Source organism: Archocentrus centrarchus, chromosome 9 (genome assembly GCF_007364275.1).
Source record: "Archocentrus centrarchus isolate MPI-CPG fArcCen1 chromosome 9, fArcCen1, whole genome shotgun sequence".
Lineage (NCBI taxonomy): Eukaryota > Metazoa > Chordata > Actinopteri > Cichliformes > Cichlidae > Archocentrus > Archocentrus centrarchus.
The window spans coordinates 26,508,125-26,528,876 of NC_044354.1; the positions used below are offsets into that span (position 1 = coordinate 26,508,125).

General features: G+C 43.2%; 1 protein-coding gene across 1 annotated transcript in view; it reads right to left on the reverse strand.

The window, feature by feature from the left end:
* Positions 1-1,381: 1,381 nt before the first annotated feature.
* Positions 1,382-20,752, reverse strand: part of cux2b (cut-like homeobox 2b) — a 98,088-nt gene continuing 78,717 nt past the window's right edge. The window contains exons 6-22 of the mRNA XM_030738439.1: positions 20,532-20,691; positions 19,472-19,551; positions 19,064-19,130; positions 15,802-15,850; positions 14,973-15,077; positions 11,611-11,802; positions 11,446-11,504; positions 11,073-11,121; positions 10,735-10,834; positions 9,758-10,387; positions 7,423-7,521; positions 6,408-7,249; positions 4,045-4,210; positions 3,601-3,906; positions 3,318-3,506; positions 2,919-3,195; positions 1,382-2,180 (exon numbers count right to left, since the gene is read on the reverse strand). Of these exons, the coding sequence (XP_030594299.1) occupies positions 1,382-2,180; positions 2,919-3,195; positions 3,318-3,506; positions 3,601-3,906; positions 4,045-4,210; positions 6,408-7,249; positions 7,423-7,521; positions 9,758-10,387; positions 10,735-10,834; positions 11,073-11,121; positions 11,446-11,504; positions 11,611-11,802; positions 14,973-15,077; positions 15,802-15,850; positions 19,064-19,130; positions 19,472-19,551; positions 20,532-20,691 (4,169 nt within the window). The remainder of the gene's footprint in view (positions 2,181-2,918; positions 3,196-3,317; positions 3,507-3,600; positions 3,907-4,044; positions 4,211-6,407; positions 7,250-7,422; positions 7,522-9,757; positions 10,388-10,734; positions 10,835-11,072; positions 11,122-11,445; positions 11,505-11,610; positions 11,803-14,972; positions 15,078-15,801; positions 15,851-19,063; positions 19,131-19,471; positions 19,552-20,531; positions 20,692-20,752) is intronic.

Here is a 20,752-nt window from a genome sequence, read left to right on the forward strand (position 1 = left end):
GCTGCACTGGAGTGGCCCAGCTAAACAGCATCTCAGTGCTTGAGGTGTTTTGTTAAGTACAATTTACAGTAAAATACACATTTTGACAATGTGCAATCAATCAGGTGTTACTTCATAACACATACAAAGGGACAAACAGCAGCATGTCGTTGGTAAAAGACAGATTTATCTTATTAAACCCCCCCCCCACCCGGTTGCTCCATGTTTGACCTCTGAGGCATGAACTCACACCCGAGGCATGATACACGAGTGCCTTCCCTCCATCAATTCAAATAAGTGCCGGTCATGTTTATGTAAAAGAATGGAACGCATGGTCGTTGCATGATGTGCATCAACATAATCTGAGGTAAACTGGGTGTCCTGTGTCTTGGCCCGTTACAGTCTGAGAACCAGTGCCTTAGAGGGTCAGAGAGGTAAGTCTGAAAGAAATCATGTAAACCGTGCTCCTGCGAAGTGACTGCTGCACTTACTACCAAAAGCACAAGGGCCCTAAACTGTAAACCTCAAGGATTATTCAAAGAAACCTAAAGAAAACCAAAAACACTTAAAAAGTACTCTACTCATTAGGTTTAACATTTCCTTTTTTCTCATTTTTTGCAGGGTTTTCAGCTTTTTTCTTTTTCTCTTGTTTTCGTTCAAGTATAATCACAGGTGACTAACTACAGAGGATAACAGGGTCAGGTGAGTACCATGCTACATCAGGTTTAGAGAAGGCTATTGCAGACAATTCTACAACATGTACAACCACATTTTTATACGAGTGAGTTACAAATATTTCAAAACATATCACCAGGAAACTAAGTACATACAAGATGTTGAATATTTAGAGTCTTAAAGGACTATCCCTCAGTCAGTAATAGGATTTCACGTTACTTGACTTAAACTGTCCAGTCTTACAGACAAAATCTGAAAAATTGCTATTCAAAAAGTAGCAAATTTGGTCAGTGTCTCTTTTCAAATAGTTATAGTGCTTTTAATGGCTTAAGACAGGGGTCTTCTTTTAATCTCACCCAGTGGCAATCTACAGAACTTCAGTGTACATTTTATGACACCATAGCTGCAAAAGTCTTCATGTCAAGTCCAATAGGTAAAACAACAGCTAGTGCTGTCACATATATTTCAAAGTAGTATGCATTATCAAAAGGAAAAAAAACAAAAACAAAAAACAAATACACATTTATAAATGTATTTTTTAACTCTTAAGTTCTTGTAGGGAATTCAGCTGAATGACCAGCTCTGTGTTCCCATTTCCTGTGAGTTATCATTCTCAGAGGACAGGCCTTCGGGAGCCAGGCTCCATCTAAAGTCTTCAGGAAGCTTCTGTCTGAGACTCTCCTGTGTGTCTCGAAGGTCATCCAGACTGGATACATGTAAGGTGGTCTTAAAACTCCCATTCCAGAGTCTCTTCTCGATTGGCTGCTCTCTCTAACCTGTGAATGATGTTATTGAGGTTGGCCATTTTCTCCGTGCGTCTCTGAGTGCTTCTGTTGAGTTTGGGACTTTGGAAGGGAGGGGGCGGGTTAGGGTCGAGGCTGTGACTAGTGCTCGTTGATGGAGGGTTGGGCAGCGAGGGCGATATGGGAGCAGAGGAGGAAGGAACAGGGGAGACTGACATCATAAGGCCCGGTGAGGATGCAGCAGAGGGTGAGTTGAGAGACACCTCCAGGCTGCTGCGGCAGGGCTCTGACGAAGCCTTGAAGCTGACCGGGTCAATGGGTGACTTTCCAGATTCCTCCCCCTCGTGCCTGGTCTGATTGGTTCTCTGGGAGCTGTCTACAGAGAGCCCTCCAGGGTAGAGTCCCTGACCTTCTTCCTGCCTCAAGCTCTGGCCTGCCAAATGGGGCTCACGACAACCAGAGATGGAGTCCTCATGCTCACTTTTCAACTGCGGGAATGGCACTGCTGTGGGAAAACACTGAACCCGCGACTTTTTAACAGAGCCTTCCCTTCCCTCCTCCCCTTCGTCTTCCCTGTCTAACGCCTCCTGTTTGACATGAGGCAGTGAGGTGTTGGCACTAAGAGGAAGGCTGGAGTGGATGTGTCCTGAGGGCTGCTGCAGCCTCCTCTCTTCTCCATCAGAGTGAGGGCTCCGTGTCACTGAGGGGGAGTAGCTGTGGTGCTCAGCATCTGTATCATTGTCTGGCAGACCCTCCATCAGCACCTCCCGTCGCATCCTGGACCTGAACAAAAATACCACTGTTAGACATTGGCTAAAGGAGATTTTGGATATTAAGTCTACTCTCTAAATCACATTTGAGATATTCAGTTGAAGAGTAAGGAGAACAAGTTCCTCCAAAAATTAAATTTACACATTTTCCTTTGTCTGTTTCAGAAATCAGGACCTGATTACTCAAAAAAAAAAAAAAATAAAAATCCAACCTGTTGTGAAAAGTTTCATGTAGGAACTCATTCCTCTTTTACCAAACTACAATCACCAACCTTGACAAACCACATTAGAAAATATACCATAGGTAAGATGTTCATGTTTGTGGCAGTGCTGCAGGACATTAACGGTATCCTCCATCAGCTGAGCTGTGATGGTAGCTAGCTGCCCCCCCCCCTCTTTTAGTTGGTGGATGTAGACAGAAAGAAAAATGCATAAAACTGCTTACAAAAAAAGATGTGTGGATTTTTAAAAATTAATCAGGTCATGATTTGTGGAAAGAGACCCTGTTGCTGATTTTTTCTAATGCAGTTTTTTTAGTACTTGAAGCACTAAAGTCTTGTGCCATTTAGCACCATAATATTCAAGAAACATCTCTATACACTGGGCTTTTCTTTATGGATAAACAGCTCTACAGGCCAGAGGAAAAAAATATGTAAATTAGATTTTAATGTGAGCTGTCCAACTAAAGTAAACATATAGTAGCAATAAAAACAACAAAGGCAGCCATTTGTAAAGTTTACAACAGACTGGCCTGTAGTTGTGGAACCAGTTGATGACAGTGTTGGTTTTGAGGTTGAGCTGCGACGCCAGCATCTCGATGGTGTTCTGAGACGGGTAGGGCTCCAGAAGGTATGCCTTCCTCAGGGCATCTTTCTCTTCAGCTCCCAGCACCACCCGAGGCTTCTTCACCTGACTGTAGGGGCACAAGTCCAGTGAGGCCAAAGCCGGACTCACACACTCAGAACGAGTGCTGGGTGAGTCACTGTCCGAGCCGGTGCTCAGCAGGCCGTACCGCCTCTTCAAATAGGCTAGAGAGCAGACAGAGACATGCAGTGTAAGCGGATTACAAACGCGTTAGAATCATCTTCCCTGTCACTGCCACTGACGCGCACATCAATTTCACATTACAGCGTGCACTCTGGGTCCCCACCTTTCTTCTCCATTTTCTTCATGGCCCTCAGCTTGTCTACATTGTGAGGATCATTGAGCCATAGCTGCATACGGACAAATGGCTCTCTGCCTTTCAGACTGAGCTTGTGCCACGGTTTGGGCCTGGAGAGCAGGTCAGACACCGAGCCCTGGGTCAGACCCAGGATGGTCTCCCCAAAAAGACGCTGGCCTGTGGAAAACAAACATACACAGGTATGTAGTGACCATGTTGTCTTGGAGTGTCTTTTTTTTTTTTTTATGCCAAAGTGTGAACTCAGACCCACCTAAGTTATTATCCGTTAGCACCTCTTTGACCTTCTTGGTGATGGCATAGGTATCTAGCTCCGGAGACATGGCCACCAGCTCCTGGATGCCCAGTGGGTTTGTGGGCTGATGCATTGTCATGAGGCTGGGAGTAGATTTAACTCCCTCTGGATGGGTGGACAATCCCAAGCTCAGGCCCTCAGGCTGCTGGTTCTCTTTACTGCTCTCCAGGGAGAGACTCACAGGCTCTACCAGCGGACTCGGATGGCTGTCCGCTGGGCTGGGAGGTGGGGAGGGTGAGGACTGGGCCGTCACTGGGCTTTTATCTGTAAATAGAAGATAATAATCACCCTCTGTCCTGAGTCGACTTTGTGTGTTGTGGGGATTTTTCTTTTTTTTTTAGTTGCACGGTTTCTCGAGCAGTTTTGCTATTCTTGAGTGTGTGTTGTAGAACGCAACCTCACCCTGAGTGTGGCCCTGGTTTGGGGGCTGGTTAAGGCTTTGGCCTAGCTGATCCAGTAACCACAGCTGCATACGTATGAAAGGCTCCCTGCCTTTTTGGGTCAGCTTGCTCCAGGGTTTGGGCCGAGACAGCATGTCGCTCACGCTGCCCTGAGAAAGCCCCAGCACCTATAACATGCAAACGCAGGTTGATACTTTTTAATTAGACACCATCTATAACATTATTCACACCAAATGTATATGTTGCACAGCAATGACCGATGGTCCAAATTTTTATTGGGAAAGATGTAAATCTGTTTTCAACTTATGGCCTTTGTGATGCACGTTCACCATAGAACCACTGGAGGGAGACAATGTACTATAAATCTTCATGTTGGATAATGGTTTAAGTTAGACTTGCAGCACATTTCACATTTGATTATTTTGAACTGACACATATAGTTTATATTTCACAAATGCAAAAATGTGTGAATTTCAGTAATAAACAGTTTTCTTCCTTCTTTTTCACATTAGTTTGCATTAGAGAAAAACTGCTGCTTTAGTGGGACTCATGTTAAACATATTTTACAACAGTCATATCACAGCAGAGAATCAAGACAGCACCTTTCACATCACCATGAAAAATCTTTGTGACATCTCTTATATTTTATCCACTCCAGACAGAATAAAGAGGTTTATCACAAAGGCTGCCTAGGAAGACACCCAGAGGGATTTTATGACAATAAAGGCACACTTTCTGGGGCTTGAACTAACAAAACTGATATAGAACCTAAAGTAGCTCATTTCAGGGAAAATGCAAATAAAAGTGTTATGAACATTTATTTTTTTTTTTTAAATGATTTCATCAGCTGGGTATTTGTCACAGAAAATGTGACACCCGGCTGAAGAATAACTAACATGCTCCAAAAAAACCTGCTGAAATGATGACCTTAGCTGAAACGGGCTTCCTCCTCAACTGCTGTCCAAAAATCAGACAGACAACCAGCAGATTCAAACTCAGAGCCTTCTAGCAGCACGGCAGAAGTGCTAACCACTGCACCACTGTACAGTCCAGCATGTGTGAACAATAACTTTGAGTGTACTGTGCCCTCTGTGAATTATATATATATATATATATATATATATATATATATATATATATATATAAAATAAACAACTATTTCACCACCAAATAAGATACCAGGCAAATGTATAATTTACTAGAAATGTGTGTGGCTTTTAGGTGTGATCTATGAAACTTTGACATAAATTTATCCTGATTTTAGCCCACAGGGTTATATTCTATTTAGACATATTTTAGACTTCTAATTAACAAAAAATGTCCCGGTGAATAACCATAAATTCCTACTTTTCTTTTCAACCAAATTTACACCTAACAGATGTCCATGACTTGCTGAGCAGATTTAGCCCAGAAAACGTCACTGGACATCTGATGTTCAGTGGGATTTGATAAGACACTGAAATTATGATGTTATTCGTTTAAAGACCACCTGATAATAAAACTTAATTAGCCATATTTCACTTAGCTTCACGCCACAAAATTCCCACAAGCGCACTGTACCACAAATGAATCTCGGAAAGAGATGAGCTGTTCAGAGCCTTCATTCTGGAAAGACCTCCCAAACCACTGTGACAGCTAGGGAGAATAGCGTGGTCTGGTCAAACTTGTGTCCAGCCTCTAAAAGGTTTTTCAAGGGCACAAATGACAGCTCAACCAAACGCAGGATTCTCAGCTAAAAATGTTGATGGTTAAGAAAGAGATGTGAGAAACGAGGATTCAAAGGCAGAGCAGCAAAGCAGAGTCTATTGCTGTCTGACATATGCAGAAAAGCACCTGAAGGCTTTTAGGACAATGTTGTATGCAGAGGGTAATAAAACAGCAAACTTTTAACAGTTTTTTTTTTTTGCAGGGCATATAATGTCAAGACTTCACATAAGTCAAGCCTGTTTTAAGAAATTCTAAAAAGCAGGCTAAAATTCTTTCACAGTGATGTCAAATACTCAAATCATATTATGCAAAGCTCTGAGCTGCAGATATTGCAACTAAAGTGCTGGGACCTGTTATTAGGTTTAAAAGGAGGCCGTTACTTTTCCACATGGATGAGCTTTGGCTTCATTTTTTCAAAAATTATTAAAATGTGTTTATTGTTGACTGAGGATACCGTAGTCGAATATTTCATGCGATCTGAAAATACAAATTCTCGTTATGCATCTGCTGCTGCTTACATTCGCTGTCTATACAGATAAGATGAATGTTACAGGTTTAAGTCTGCCATGACAATATATTCATTTTAAGCTACCATGTGTATCATAACTAGGCTGTTTCATTTGCAATGTGCATTAATATGAAAGTCCATCGTCTGACCTTTTCACCAAAGATCCTCTGACAGATGCCGTTCTTCGCCAGCTTCTCCTTCACCTGCCGGGTCAGCTCGATGGTGTCCACCTCCCGGTACATGTACATCTCATACTGCTCTGGTGTCAGAGGGGGCACAGTGGGCTTCAGTGCACGGGGGATATATGCTGGGTAGTAGGAAAGGCGTCCCGGGCCGGGTCCTGGGGACTCGCCGCTTACCGAGGTATCTGACTCCACCTTCACCTCCACTGGCCGACCCAGGCTCAGCTCATCTTCGGCAGCAGAGGCCTCCTCACTGTTGGGGAGACCCTCACCGTTCTCCAGACGCAGCCAGGACCGAGGCAAGGTGGAGGGCCCAGAGGAGGAGGAAGACAAGGAAGGGGAGACCGAGCTGAAGGGCCGAGAGCTGCCTCCACCGCCGCCGAGCACCACAGATCCCCGCTCCTGAGACCAATGCTGATCGAAGTAGGTGCCCGCTTCGCCGATTTCTGATTTGACTTTGCGGATGATGTTCTGGACAAAAGCAGCAGGGGAGAGGACGCTGAGGGGCGTCTGGGGGCTGCTGATGGGATTGGCCGTGCACACGGTGATGGAGCCCCCTTCCTCCTGCTTGATGGAGATAGGTAAAGGCAGGCCCCTGGAGCGCTCAGGGGGCCCCAGACGTTCCACCTGAACTCCTGAACTAACAGTCGAAGCCCTCCCACATACTTCCATCTCCATCAGGGCCTGCTGCTGGGCTTCCATCTCCCTCCTGGCCTGTTCGAGAATGTTCTTTATGGTTTCGTCAGAGCTGCTGCCAGCCCCGTTACTGCTTCTGCCTGATGAGCTGTTTAGAGATGACTTGCCATCACCTAAACAAGAAAGACACATATGCTGACACTGATGCACCCTAAATCACTTTTCCTTTCCAATTTAGATGCACTCAAGTACTGATCAAAATAGATAATAGAACTCATTTTGCATAGAAAAAAAACAATCAATATGGCTTTTAACTATGACTTATGACTCGCAGCTTCATCCTCACCCCTCTGGGACTGGATCTCCTTCTTAGCCTGCTCCAGGATATTCCTAATGGCGTCGTCTGACCCAGTTTCAGGAGTTCGGATGCGCGGAGTGATGCTCCCTGCCACAGAGGGTAACAGAAAGAGATGGAGACAGAGAGAGAAGGAGGAGAGAGGAGGGGGGTGAGTGGGATGGTTGATCAGAGAGCAGTTCCAAGGCTTTGCTTTTGACTGGTAGATCAATGGCTGCCTTTGAGCGCGTGCTGTCTGAGGTTGCAGTATACGGGAAGCTCAACTTTCAAAAGCTGTGAATCTAGGGAGAAAACAAAGTTTAAAAGTAACACTATAAACATGGCAGAGGAAACTGTGATGAAGTCAAGGATGAGGGCCAAGTAGATTAGAAGGTTTAAATGTGCACAGGTCCAGGAGCTAAGCCAATACATCTGCTCTGAAAACCTCTTGGTACATTGTAGCATAGAACCTATGATGCTTTTTCCTTATATTAAGTTATATATATATATATATATATATATATATATATATATATATACCGTATTTTCCGGAGTATAAGTCGCACTTTTTTTCATAGTTTGGCTGGGGGTGCGACCTATACTCCGGAGCGACGTATATGTGACATTTATAACACATGAACCAAAATACTCCAGCCACTTGACATCTCCGTGAACTGCAGCTTTAAGGCAGTCTTGCGTAACCTGTGGGCGCAGTGGATGATGGATGGAGAGCACAGCTTAACGGCAACTGGGAGAATGCGCCACCCAACTTTCCTGGAAGTCATTGGATGGATCAAGAAAACATGGGCTTCAGGGACAAACCATCCTGTTGGGATTCAGAAAGGCTGGAATAATTGGAACTGCAGCTGACGACGAGTCTGACTAACGCGACACAGAAGAGGAAGCGGCGCTTCGTCTACGGAGTGTACGGAATTGTTTAGAAGTGACACCGAGGATGAAGAATTCAATGGATTGATGGTTTGGTTAACTTGTTAGTATGTTCTTTATGCTATGGTTATCTGAATAACTTAATGTTACGTTAACATACCGAACACGTGTTCGTTGTGCGTCATGTAGCTGAATGTGCTACGTTAGCATAACGTAGGCGTAACCGTGTTCGTCCTGTTTTTTAATCCATTATTATTTTAAATTGCTGTTCAAGATGGAATTTCTGCTCTGGGTCTCGGATTCTATCAACCCCCCCCCCCCCCCCCCCAAAAAAAAGTACGACTTATAGTCCAGTGCAACCTATATATGTTTTTTTCTTCTTTATTATGCATTTTTTGGCTGGTGCAACCTATACTCCGGAGCGACGTATAGTCCGAAAAATACGGTATATATATATATATATATATATATATATATATATATATATATATATATATATATATATATATATATATATAGACACACACACACACACCCAATTTTCAAAGAATGAGGTCAGAATATGCAAACATTATGCAAAGCCAAACACTCAGGCTTCAGACTGCTCTAAATACTCAGTTACAGGCAGTTTTTTCTTCTTGTGCCTCTTACTGATGTCAATGAGAGAGGATTTGCCTAATATGGTCGTCTCAGGTACACAGCTCAAGCTGTGACCACTAAGTCCTGGCGACATGTCTTTCAAAGGTTTTGATTGCAAACAGCAACCAATCAAAAGACAGTTGGATTACAGGGAAGGGGAAGATAAATAAGGATTATTTTGAACTGTGAATCACACAAAGCCACTCTAGTTGAGTCTAAGATTAAAAATAGGGATTTGCAAGTTAGTGCAGTAGGTCCCCTCTAGGCATTCTGAAAAACTTTTATTAAGTTTATTAAGAAGAATCCTGGATTCCATTTGTAGTCCGTGCTCAATTGAACCTGTTACAGTTGAGCAGGCTTTGGCTGCATGTAAGTAAACGGTCTGTGTGGACAGCAAAAGAAGAATGGCTTTGCCAAAATGCCTTTGATAACCACAGTTATCTAAAGATGATTTCAGTTTTTATTAGCTTTTTTCCTCCATTCATCATAAACAATGAACAGAGCACAGAACAGAAGACTTAGCCCACTGCTGCTGGCAGTCAGCAGACTAGCCTAATGGTGTCCAGATTGGTACTTTCATTGTTACTGTAAAATATTGCCTTCCTTATGCTTCAACTATCATCATATATGAATGCAGTGGATGAAAATGATTGGAATTTCTAATGTTCGATTCACAGACATTTTCTAAGCCAGCGGTCTTTAAATTACAGTTAAAAACAGAAACTTTATGAGCAAAACTTTTTATGCTACACCAAGCTATTGTTCTGTTGCTGCATGGTTTTCATTTAGTCTGTGTCCTGTCGCAGTATTTTACACTCACCTCTCTGTCGGACCTGGATGGTCCGAAGTGCCAGAATGTTCTGTTCATCAGAGAGAAACTGCTTCATCTTAATAAAAGGTTCTTTGCCTTTCACAGTCAGCTTCCTCCAGGGTTTGGGTCTTGCCAGGATCTCGCTGACCGAACCCTGAGAGAGACCCAGCACATAGTGGCCAAACACTCGCTGGCCGATGTTATGCTTTAGCAGCTGCTCCTTCACCTGGAAGGCGATCTCCGCCGTGTCCAGCTGGTCCTCATCTCCTGCGGTCGAGCTGCCACTTTCTGACTGGTCGCTGGGCAAGCCGGCATCAACGCTGCCCGACCCCACAGGCCCTTGAGAGGCTGACATAAGCGCGACTTTGGCTGCATAGAGGGCAGTAGGGAAAGCCATGAGGCCGTCCTTTTTAAAGTGTGGAGATAAGAGCTGTTTGTGAAGGATGTGGTCTCCTGACAGTCGGTCCCCAGAGCACGGCGACACTGAGAAAGGACGGGGGAGATCGTGGCTGGAGGAGGAGCGGTCCAGGGTGGGGGGACCAGGGCTGGGGGAGGCACGACTGTCCACCTGAGAGGAGGATGAGTGGGATCCAGGTGGCCTGCCTATCTCCCTGCCTGCATCCTCAGAACGGTCATCATCTGGTGACAGAAAACTCATCTCACTCAGGCTACACGGGATGCATACAGCTGCGTGGCTTTAGCAATAAATGCAACTTCAGCTGATAAGAGATATTTCCTGAATTAAATCATTTACTTTCTAACCCTGCAAGTCCAGACTACAGACTACATCCTGCAAACTCAGTTTAAGCACAGAGATTGAAGTGTGGAAGTAATCAACTACAGAATTAACTGCCCAGTAAGTGCCAAACAATCTGAACAATGGGCAGTTTTTGCTAGATTACAAAACTCACCACCACCAAAAACTGCACAACCTGGTGTACCAGTTTTTTTTTTTTTTTTTTAAATAAAAGAGACATTTATTTTACCATTGCTGTGCAGTATTCGGGTCTTATCCACCAGGTACTTGTGAGATGGAAGAAAGGCCTCTTTATCCAGCAAAAGAGCCTCTGCAGCCTTGGCAGAATCCTACACACACACACACACAAAAGCTGTTAATTCTCTATTAATCAATTGCTGTGCCTGCCGATATCCTTATATTGGACATAATGGATGACGGATCAGTGATGCATTCAATTGCACTGCTGTAGTTTTTCTTCACTGGTACCAAGAGAACATTAAGGAGAAACCAAAGGTCTGCTTGGTAAAAGGAAGGCAAGTTTGCTTACAGGTGCTGTGCAAACAGAAGGTGCAGGAACATACGTACCTGGGATGAGCTGCCATTTGCTGAAGCCAGTTTCATTACCTTTAAGATACTACGGACAGAAACAAACAAGCAAAGTCATATATTTGGATTTACATTAAAATTACTATGAATTACTGACACGTTCTACGCCAGGGGTGGCCAACTCCAGGCCTTGAGAGCCGGTGTCCTGCAGGTTTTAGATGTGTCCCTGATCCAACACACCTGAATCAAATGGCTGAATTACCTCCTCAGTATGCAGTCAAGTTCTCCAGAGTCCTGCTAATGACTTCTATATGTGATTCAGGTGTGTTGGATCAGGAACACATCTAAAACCTGCAGGACACCGGCTCTCGAGGCCTGGAGTTGGCCACCCCTGTTCTAGGCCAATTATCACCTGAGTTCAGTTTTAATCTCTTCATAGTCCATCTGGGATTGCAGTTTAGCTTCTAATCTCTGAAATGAAAACACAAAAGAAGAATATTTTACTTCAGATTAATACTAGATTTTAAGGACAGAGGATGCTTTCCTTCATGTTTTATCATGTGTCCCAGCCGCTCACCTCAATAGCTTCTGTCTTGTAGGCTAGCTGGCGTTCCAGCTCTAGGATCTGATTGGCTGAGGTTTCTTGAACTTCCTGTAGTGTGAACTGCAGCCTCTGAATGTTTTCGAGAAGGCGGAGGATTTCGCGGTCTTTAGCCAGCAAGGCAGCCTCTAGCTGGGAGGGCAACACCTCGCCCTTCTCGTTCTTCTCCTGACAGGGTGACAGGAAGACATGACAAAAGGTGTGAGAGTGAGGGAGAGAGAAAAAAAGCGATAAAGGGAGTGAGGGCAGCCCGTGAATCACAACTTCTGTAGTGGTGATGGCTGAAAGGTGAGAGAATATGACTTCTGCAAAGATGATAAGGTAACAGTTAATAGCATATTCTAATTAATTTCAGAGACTGATAGAAGGCTGATTTCTTCATTTCATTCAAGCTGCTGTATTATATGGTTACTGGCCACTTTGTAAGGTACACTTGTTTAACTGCTTGTTAAAGCAAGCGTCTAATCAGACAATCAGGTAGCAGCAAAGCAGCAACTTAATGCATTTAAGTATGTAGATGTGGCCAAGATGACCTGCTGAAGATCAAACTGAGCATCAGAATGGAAGAAAAGTGACTTAAGTGACTTTGAATGTAGTACGATTGATGGTGTCAGACAGGTTGGTCTGAGTATTTCAGAAACTGCTGATCTGCTGGGATTTTCCTACACAACCATCAGTTGGGTTTACAGAGAATGGGCTAAAAAAGGGAAAATATCCAGTGAGCAGCAGTTCTCTGGGTGAAAGTGCCTTGTTTATATCAGACTGCTTCAAGCTGATAGGGAGGCAACAGTAACTCAAATAACCACTCGTTACCACCAAGGTACGCAGAAGAGCATCTCTGAATGCACAACACATCAAACCTTGAAGGAATACATCAGATGCCGCTCCCGTCAGAGCAGGAAAGAGCAGGAAAGAGCAGGAGAACAGAAAATTGAGGCTCCAGTTCACACAGGCTCACCAGAATTGGACGGAGACAAAAAAAAAAAAAAAAAAAGACAAAAAAAAAACTTGGTCTGGTCTCAATTTTAGCTGTGACATAAACATGAGCATAGATCCATCCTGCTGCTGCTGGTGGTGTAATGGTGTAGGCGATGTTTTCTTGTGTTTCTTGTGTATCAATCTTGTGGTGAATGCTTCCAGCAGGATAACACACCATTGTTGCAAAGTTCAGAACATCTCAAACTGGTTTCCTGAACATGACAATGAGTTCACTGTACTCAAACGGCCTCCACAGTCACCAGATCTCAATCCAACAGAGAACCTTTGGGATGTGGTGGAATGAGAGATTCTCATCATGGATGTGCAGCCGACAAACATGTAGTAACTGGACCAAAATCTGAGGGATGCTTAAAGCACTAATAATGAATACTAATACTAATAAATCAGTATTTTCAATGGCAAGAAAAGACAAAGATAGCAGAACACTGACGATGAAGATGGGAAAATAATTTTTGCCTAAATTTAAGTAAAAACGAAGCAAGTTATAAAAGGTAAAAGTAGAATTACTACAATTGGCAGAAAAAAGTCAATTAAAATCCTGTAACGTTTGCAGAGACAGTAGAAATTACTTTTAGAATTTTTCACTGTAATTTACACCAGAAATGTTTCCTATAGTCAAGAATGGAACCCAATAGGTAAGCTCACATTTCTTTAAACCAAGCCAGAGTTATCCACAGCCAACCCCATGTCACGGTGAAGTAAGGTGATATAGAAGCTATGACAGTGTGTTTCTTTGATTCGTAAACTGACTCCATGTGAAAAACTGGCATAATGTTGAAACTGATGAAATTCCTTATTTTTCTTTAGACATTTATGCCTGTTCGTCTTTTTGAAGTTACGGTGCAGTCTTCTTATATTTTGCTGGGAAAAGGGGAAATAGGTGCAGCAATTTATTGAAATGTGAAAACACAACCAAAAAAAACCCAAAAACAAACTCAGTTTGTGCAATTCTAATGAGCTTGAAAGTCAATATTTGGTGTGACCACCTTTATTCTTCAACACAGCCTGAACTCTCTCAGGCAGCTTTCTTCTAATTTCTTGAAATAGTTTCAGGAATAATTTTCCAGGCTTCCTGAAGGACATTCAAAGCTCTTCTTTGGATCTTAGCTGCCTTTTGTTCTGAGCTCTGTCAAGATGATCCCTTGAGTTAGATACATTTTTATGCTTGAACTATTCACAGGTCAGTGTTAAGTGGCTTAACAAACAAACTGAAAGAAAAATTCCGCTGAAAATGGTCAGGTACAAGGACTGGTACGGTGGCCTTGAGAGGTCAAGCACACTGCAAATTAAGAAGACACCAGCAAATAGAAAAATGCTACAAAACCACATGAAACACAATGGAAATAGGGGAAAAAAACACAATGGAAGTTGAATTAAACACAATAGAAGTAGACAAAAACTAAATCTCACAAACCACAGCGGAAGTGTTTCTGGGGAGACAATAATGTGATGGAACAACTGCGTAAGTGACAGAAACCAAAATATGCAAAGGATCGCACTGAGACACATTTAAAAGAAGCAGAGGAGTCATCGGTGTTGACAGGCGGAAAAAGGTGCAGGTGTGTTTTAATCACATGATTCTTATAATACTGTAGATACAGGTTAGCTATTAGCCGTTTACTGTTAGCTTGCCACTTCCACAGCTGTTCACGTTATCACCTCCCCAAAAACACTTCCATTGTGTTTCATGAGGTCTTTTTTGTTTGTGTGTGTGTGTGCGCTTTTGCAGTGTTTTTCTATTTTCTGGTGTTTTCTTAAGTTGCAGTGTGTTTGATGGAAATCACAAAGTCTGGCTCCTTGGAAGCAAAATGTAAAAAAATGAGGGGTGGTTCAAGACTTCTGCACAGTACTGTATAATGCAGTATTTTACTAGTCTGGCTCACTTGAAATGAAACAGTGTGCTGGGGGGGGGGGGGGGGGGGGGGGGGGGGGGGGGGGGGGGGACTTTTTGGTAGGCCAACCTGGAAATTCACATTGCTGTGGATACAGTTGATGGTATTTTTCCATAAGCTTTAAATTTATTACAGAAATTAGCTCTGCGGGGAATAAAAGTTGATGATACCTACACGTGTTGTTCTGCTTCTATGATTTTTTTTTTTGAAACATAAATCCAAAAGCAGGAAGTAAAATGCTGACATTGAGCTATCTTTCAATATTATTCTGTTAAATCTGCATTCTGTCAATACACACAGTGAAAAAGAAAAATATAGTGAAGAACTAGACAGAAACATGTAATGTAAGTACACATAAAAAGTACTAATATCTCAAAATGATACTTGCAGTTGAGTAATAAATTAGTCACACTGTAGCCATAAAAAAAAGCATGTCACAGTTCTTACCCTGCTAGTGCCCTCTGCTGGATGGCAGCTTCCGGCAGTAACGCTCTGGCCACTGGATAGCTGCTCCTTTAGCCTTTCCACCTCCCTCTGAGCCATTTCTGCTCTCTGTGAACAAACACGGCATCGCAGCGTTAGTCATACACTGGCCACGTCAATTGGCTAATGAGTTGATCACAGCGAGAGCGCACACATAAATCAAAAAAGGCACCCTCGCTCAGAAAATTTTATGAAAACCCGAGCAGGGGCCCCGAGTAGGCGAGGGCAGCCACTGGTTTATTCTGCTGCAAGGGGTGTTTAGTCAGCCCACTTTATTCCCCAAACTGTTTACCTGCTCTGTCACACCCGGCCTGCTAATTAATGATTCATTTTCAGAACATTTATCTGGGAGCGGTTGGCAGTGAGCAGCAGCAGAGAGAGAGAGAGAGAGAAAGAGTGTGAGAGAGAAAAATCAGAGCAGAGAAATGAGAAGCAGACGAAAAGAAGTATCACCAGGATAGGAAGCAATCAAGGCAATGAGATAACTAAGAACCCCGGTGTTTGGCACGCCGGCATCAATCGCGCTCGGCAGTCTCCTGTTCTCTGCTGAGTGGAACCGTGCTGCCATAGCACGCCCACCGACAGGGCTTCGGGTTTACATTCACTAATCACACTCTCAGGGCACGGGAGGTAGAAGGGGGAGGAAGAGGGGAGGGATAGAAGGGGGAGGAAGAGGGGGGGGGGGGGCACAGGGCGGAGGGTGCCTAATTAAAGCCAAGGCTTGATTACAGGAGTGATTACCTTAATGAAGGAGCATCTCAATCAGGGGAGTGCACAGGAAGACTGTACTCACCTGGTTTGCTTTCTCAAGATTCGCCATGATGCCGTCGACCTCCTCCGCCCTGGAGCACATGCACACCCAGACGGAGAAAGAAAAGGTTTACTGAGGAGATATTTTCACTTTCAAATAAACAAAAAAAAAAACCCAAAACAAATCAAAAAAACTATTATGTTACTGTATGGGATAATCATAAGAGCTTGAAAAAAGGTGACTGGACTTCTTTTAAGTTTTTTTTTTTTTTTTAAATCCACCCACCTCTGTTCCAAGAGGCTTCTTTAGTTCTAAAACCACAAGGTGGAGGGTCCCAGGTATTTAGGCCCCAGTGGGGGTTGTCCCTTTTGGAGGAAGTCATTGATCCACTATTGATCATGTGCATGAGCCAAGGTGGGAAGAAAGGCGTGGGTCATTACCATCAGGGGTTTCCTGTGAAACCACTGTGAGACGTTACCCCATCCTATCATGTGAGCTGTTGAGGTCACCTGAAGAAAGGTGTGAGTAGGGGTTGAGGTGCTTGGGAAGGGATCTCAGGACTGCATTGTAGATAGGGGACAGTTGGTGTCATAAGCCACCACCTCTGTTCAATGATGGTCCTTCACAGTCAAAGATGGCCTCTTTACACTCTTCTGGAGTCACTGTTTGGTTTGGAAGACAGTTGGTTGAGGAGTAAAAGAAGCCATCTATGTCCGCTGTGCATGACCATCACAGCCACATGTAATGCAGTCTTATGATCACTTCCCAAGCACCTCAACCCCCACTCACACCTTACTTCAGGTGAACTCAACAGGGGTGGGGCAAAGTCTCACAGCGGGTTTGCCTGAAACCCCTGGTGGTAATGACTCACGGCTTTTTTTCCACACCTTGGCTCACGTGATGATGCACATGATCAATAGTGAGTCAATGAGCACCTCCAAAGGGGACAATACCACTAGGGTTTAAATACCTGGGACTCTCTTGGATGAGAGGTGAAATGTCTTCAAAAAACTCAAAGTCCAGTCTCCTTTTTTTCAAGCTCTTAAGACTACCATGACCTGGATGACTGAGAACCCACAGAGACACTGAATAAGGTACTTTAAAAAAATAACCTAGAACATGACTGTCGCATTTTACTAAATTCATATTTCAGGACACTATGGTCTTATAATAACTGACCAAAAATGGGAAAAAAGTACAAGTTGTGTATGCAGGCAGATAAATGTACACATATAATTTATACTGAGAGGTCTTTCTAATACTTACTGTGCATCAATCACTATCATTATGCATACATTGAGTAAAAAAAACAGCAACACTCTGGTAAAGAAAAATTAACTCCCAAACTGTTTATTTCCTCAAAGTCACAGGAAAGTTCTGAATATCATAATTTTTTGGGAAAAATCCACCAAGTTTAATGGGTGTGTATGAGCTGCAGGTCATTAAAAATCCTAGATACCCAAAAACAATTCTGATGACACAATCTCTGTGGCCAAGCAGCAAATGGATGCACACATGATTCGTTTTCCCCCTCAGAATTCTTGAGGCTGAACTCCAACTTCCAACCTCCATACATCTAACAATCAGAGAAGTCTAATTTAAACAGAAGCTCAGCAGGATTATTCATGAGGTGTGTTTGAAGTTCAACAGTTTCATTTTGCACACATGGGATCTGATTTTCAAAAGGTAGATAAGGATGAATTAACGAGAACGCTGTGATTGATTTAAATATGCACATAGGTTTCTCAAGTTTCGGGACACAGCAGTCCTTTTTAACCAAAGGAAATAAAACTGTTCAAAGAACGCATCAGACTTTTAAAATCCTTATTAAACTAACTATATTCAGCCAAACCCTCATTATCTTTCCTGTTTGCGCCCATCTGCCCCATTGTCTCACATCTAAAGGTGTGATTACTTGAAATATTATTAATCTAACGGGATCACAAGAAAGCACAAACACAATATTTCAATACTTGTGCGTAAGACATTAAGACAAATGAACTTGGGACAATTTGGTGAGAATCAGTTGCTCTCTCTCATATGTGATGCAAACTGCTGCAATGTTTAGGGGAGCTAGATGCGTGCAGGAGGCAGGACACATGGCATCCACGCACTACTAATAAATGCACCAGAAGATAAACTGTGCGATTCACTCAACACAATGAGACATTGCAAGAGAGCCAGCGGGTGCACGTGAGAACGCAAATGTCTGATTAGACATTCTCACGTGCAGCTTTGTCAGGAAAGTATTAGAAAAGTTCAGGGATGTGATGCATGTGTGAAAACGGCTACAGCATCAGTCAGATGCTTGGGGTTAGTACTCAGAGTTGTGTGGCGCACTCCTGGTTTTAGAGGGTCCTGGGCATGCTCAATAAGGCCCGGATAGATGGCACCCTGCTGACAGTAAACACTAACAGGTGTCAGTTCTACGTTTAATGAACTTGTGCAGTACGGAAAATGTTTTGTATTGATTACCTGTTCAGCTACTCAAGCCGAGGCAGACAAATAGTTTTTCTTATCAACACTGAGGAAACAGTCAGTGAGAGTAATAGAGGCTGGCCCAGTGTTCAGAGGCTTGGGGTCAGGGAGGGATAACTACAGCTGGAGCTGTGGGGTCACTGCTGCTACTGCCAGCCTTGAGGAATGTGAGCAGGGCAACACGCACACACAGTATGACAAACTACATGACAGAGATGCTCTTTCACATTGCAGCTCTTTGCAAAAGGTAAGGCCGAACTGAAAATGTGTCCAATCCGACAAAATGGATGGCGGCGGGTCTAGAGACATCAGTTCAATTGTGCCAAGGATTAAGCCTGGGAGAAAATCCATTAGCAGCGGCTGACTGTGCTCTAGAGCACAACCCAAACAAAGGAGTGTTTACTTTGAATGTCTATCGACATCCTTCATACAAGCTCAGATTCATTTCAGCCGTGTGGTGGATACATTGCGCTCAAAGACCAGGACAAGGTAGAGTGTTTTCTGAAGCAATCTTTAAATGAAGCAATTCTTCTTGAGGGCTGTCAAGGCCCAGCTGCCAGTGAAAGCAAACACAGACCTCTCTCATCGACCTGCATTAGTGGCTGAGTCACTCTCACTCTCTGCTTTTACAATGGCATTCCTCAGCTCTACACTGGACGCGAGTTTCTGTAGGTAAAATAAGAGCAGCTTGAGCACTTGAAATGCTACCTGTGATGCCGGCGTGTAACCATCACGATTGCAGGAGGGAGCGGGAAAATGTCTGAAAGTTTGATGGAAATATGTGTTAAAGTAAACAGAAAACATGAAACATGAGGCAGACTCTTACTTGTTCATCATCTCCTGGTTGTATTTACACCGTAGCTCCAGCAGCTCTGTCTGTGCAGTGTTCAAAGCTAATGAGAAACACACAGGAGGGGGCGGAAGTCAGAAATTAACTGACAAAAAAAGCAAAGAAAAAACAAAAAAAGACAGGGGAACTTTTACCTTAAAGCTACATTGTACAGATCCAATTTCTGGATAGATCAATATCCTTTCTAGATTCAAAACACAGCTTGTTATGAGTTTCCATTGGCAAAAATGTCAATTTCGACTTTTATTTATGTAAACGGCGCACCAATGGGGCAGCAGTGTTGCAGCAGGGGGCACCATACTGCAATCAGACAAGCAATGGGTCTTTAATAGGCTGATATTAAATCTAACAGCTACAGCACATGCCAGTGTTTAAACCACTTACATGCATGCAGAACTTTGATCTTCTCCTCGGCCTCTGATAGTCTGTCAGCCAAACTAACGTCAGCGCTCTCCTCCTCCTCCCTGAGAAAAGAAACTCTTGTCAGTTCCTTCCTACATCATAGCCATACATTTTAAGCTACAATAAGTTACAGAAATGGTTGTTATGATATTGTATATATTTGTGTGTAAAGTTATTACCCAGAGAAAATGTTAGAAGCGACAGAAGCTAAAATGTTTTTGTTTTTTTTAAGCAGTCGGCAGCTATCCGGTTGTTAAGTGATGACGTAGATTTCCATTTCCGGGTCCAAAATGTCACGTGATCAATATGCCGCAATGCCGTGTCCCTGGTTGTTTTAACCCACACGAAAAAAAAAAACAAAACACACTCAGCTGTCATTTTACCGATGAGAAAGAGAAGCGTAAATGCTGCAGTTAATAAGGTATGTTACAGTCATCTTTAATAGTGAACAGTTGTCATATGTTTATTTAGGAGCATTTGGACCCGGAAATGACGTCAGACTTAAACACCGGCTAGAAGGTAACCAATGTCGCCTCATTTTTGCCATACTGACCAATCAGAGAAGACTGGAAATTTTAAGAGGGGAGTCCTAAAGTTACGGGAGTAGCTCCACTCGCCTAGCAAGCAAAAAAATCCACGGTTCATTTCCAGAAAGAGACACAAATCTCTTTGGGGTTGAGGAAGGGGATCTGGTGTTTAAAAAAAAAAATCTGACAAATCAAATGCATGAACTACCTGCAGTGGTGACCTCTTGTTAATAAGGGAACAACTGAAAGTAGCTTTTAGAATGCTTCAGAAAAAAGGTGCAGCTGAGTAAAGTATGGAAACATATCTTTTTGGAGTATTAACGTCTGTAAATCTATTCCAGTTAATTCCTAAAATAAAATGACAAACCTCTTGTGAGTGGTCAACTAAGGATGTGTTGGAAACATAACATTTTTATAATCTTAAACATCACATTTAATTCAGCATTACAAACATTTGTGTGGCACAGGCTGTAACAAACGTTTGTTACTTTTCTAAAATAAAAACTAGCTCTCACCCTCCATCATCAGCTCGATCCCGGTGGTTCTGCTGTGGGGAATCCGGGGCTCCAGGAGCCGGAGTGCTATTTGGGGTCATCAGGGAGGCTGGAGAGCTGGATCCTGGGGCCTCTTTATTCACTGCTGTGTCTGAGATTCCCTGATCGTCCTCTGCAGGCTCTGTGTAAATGAAGAGAGGTGCCATGAGTTTATAAAGTGAAGGCTCTGATATTAAATACAA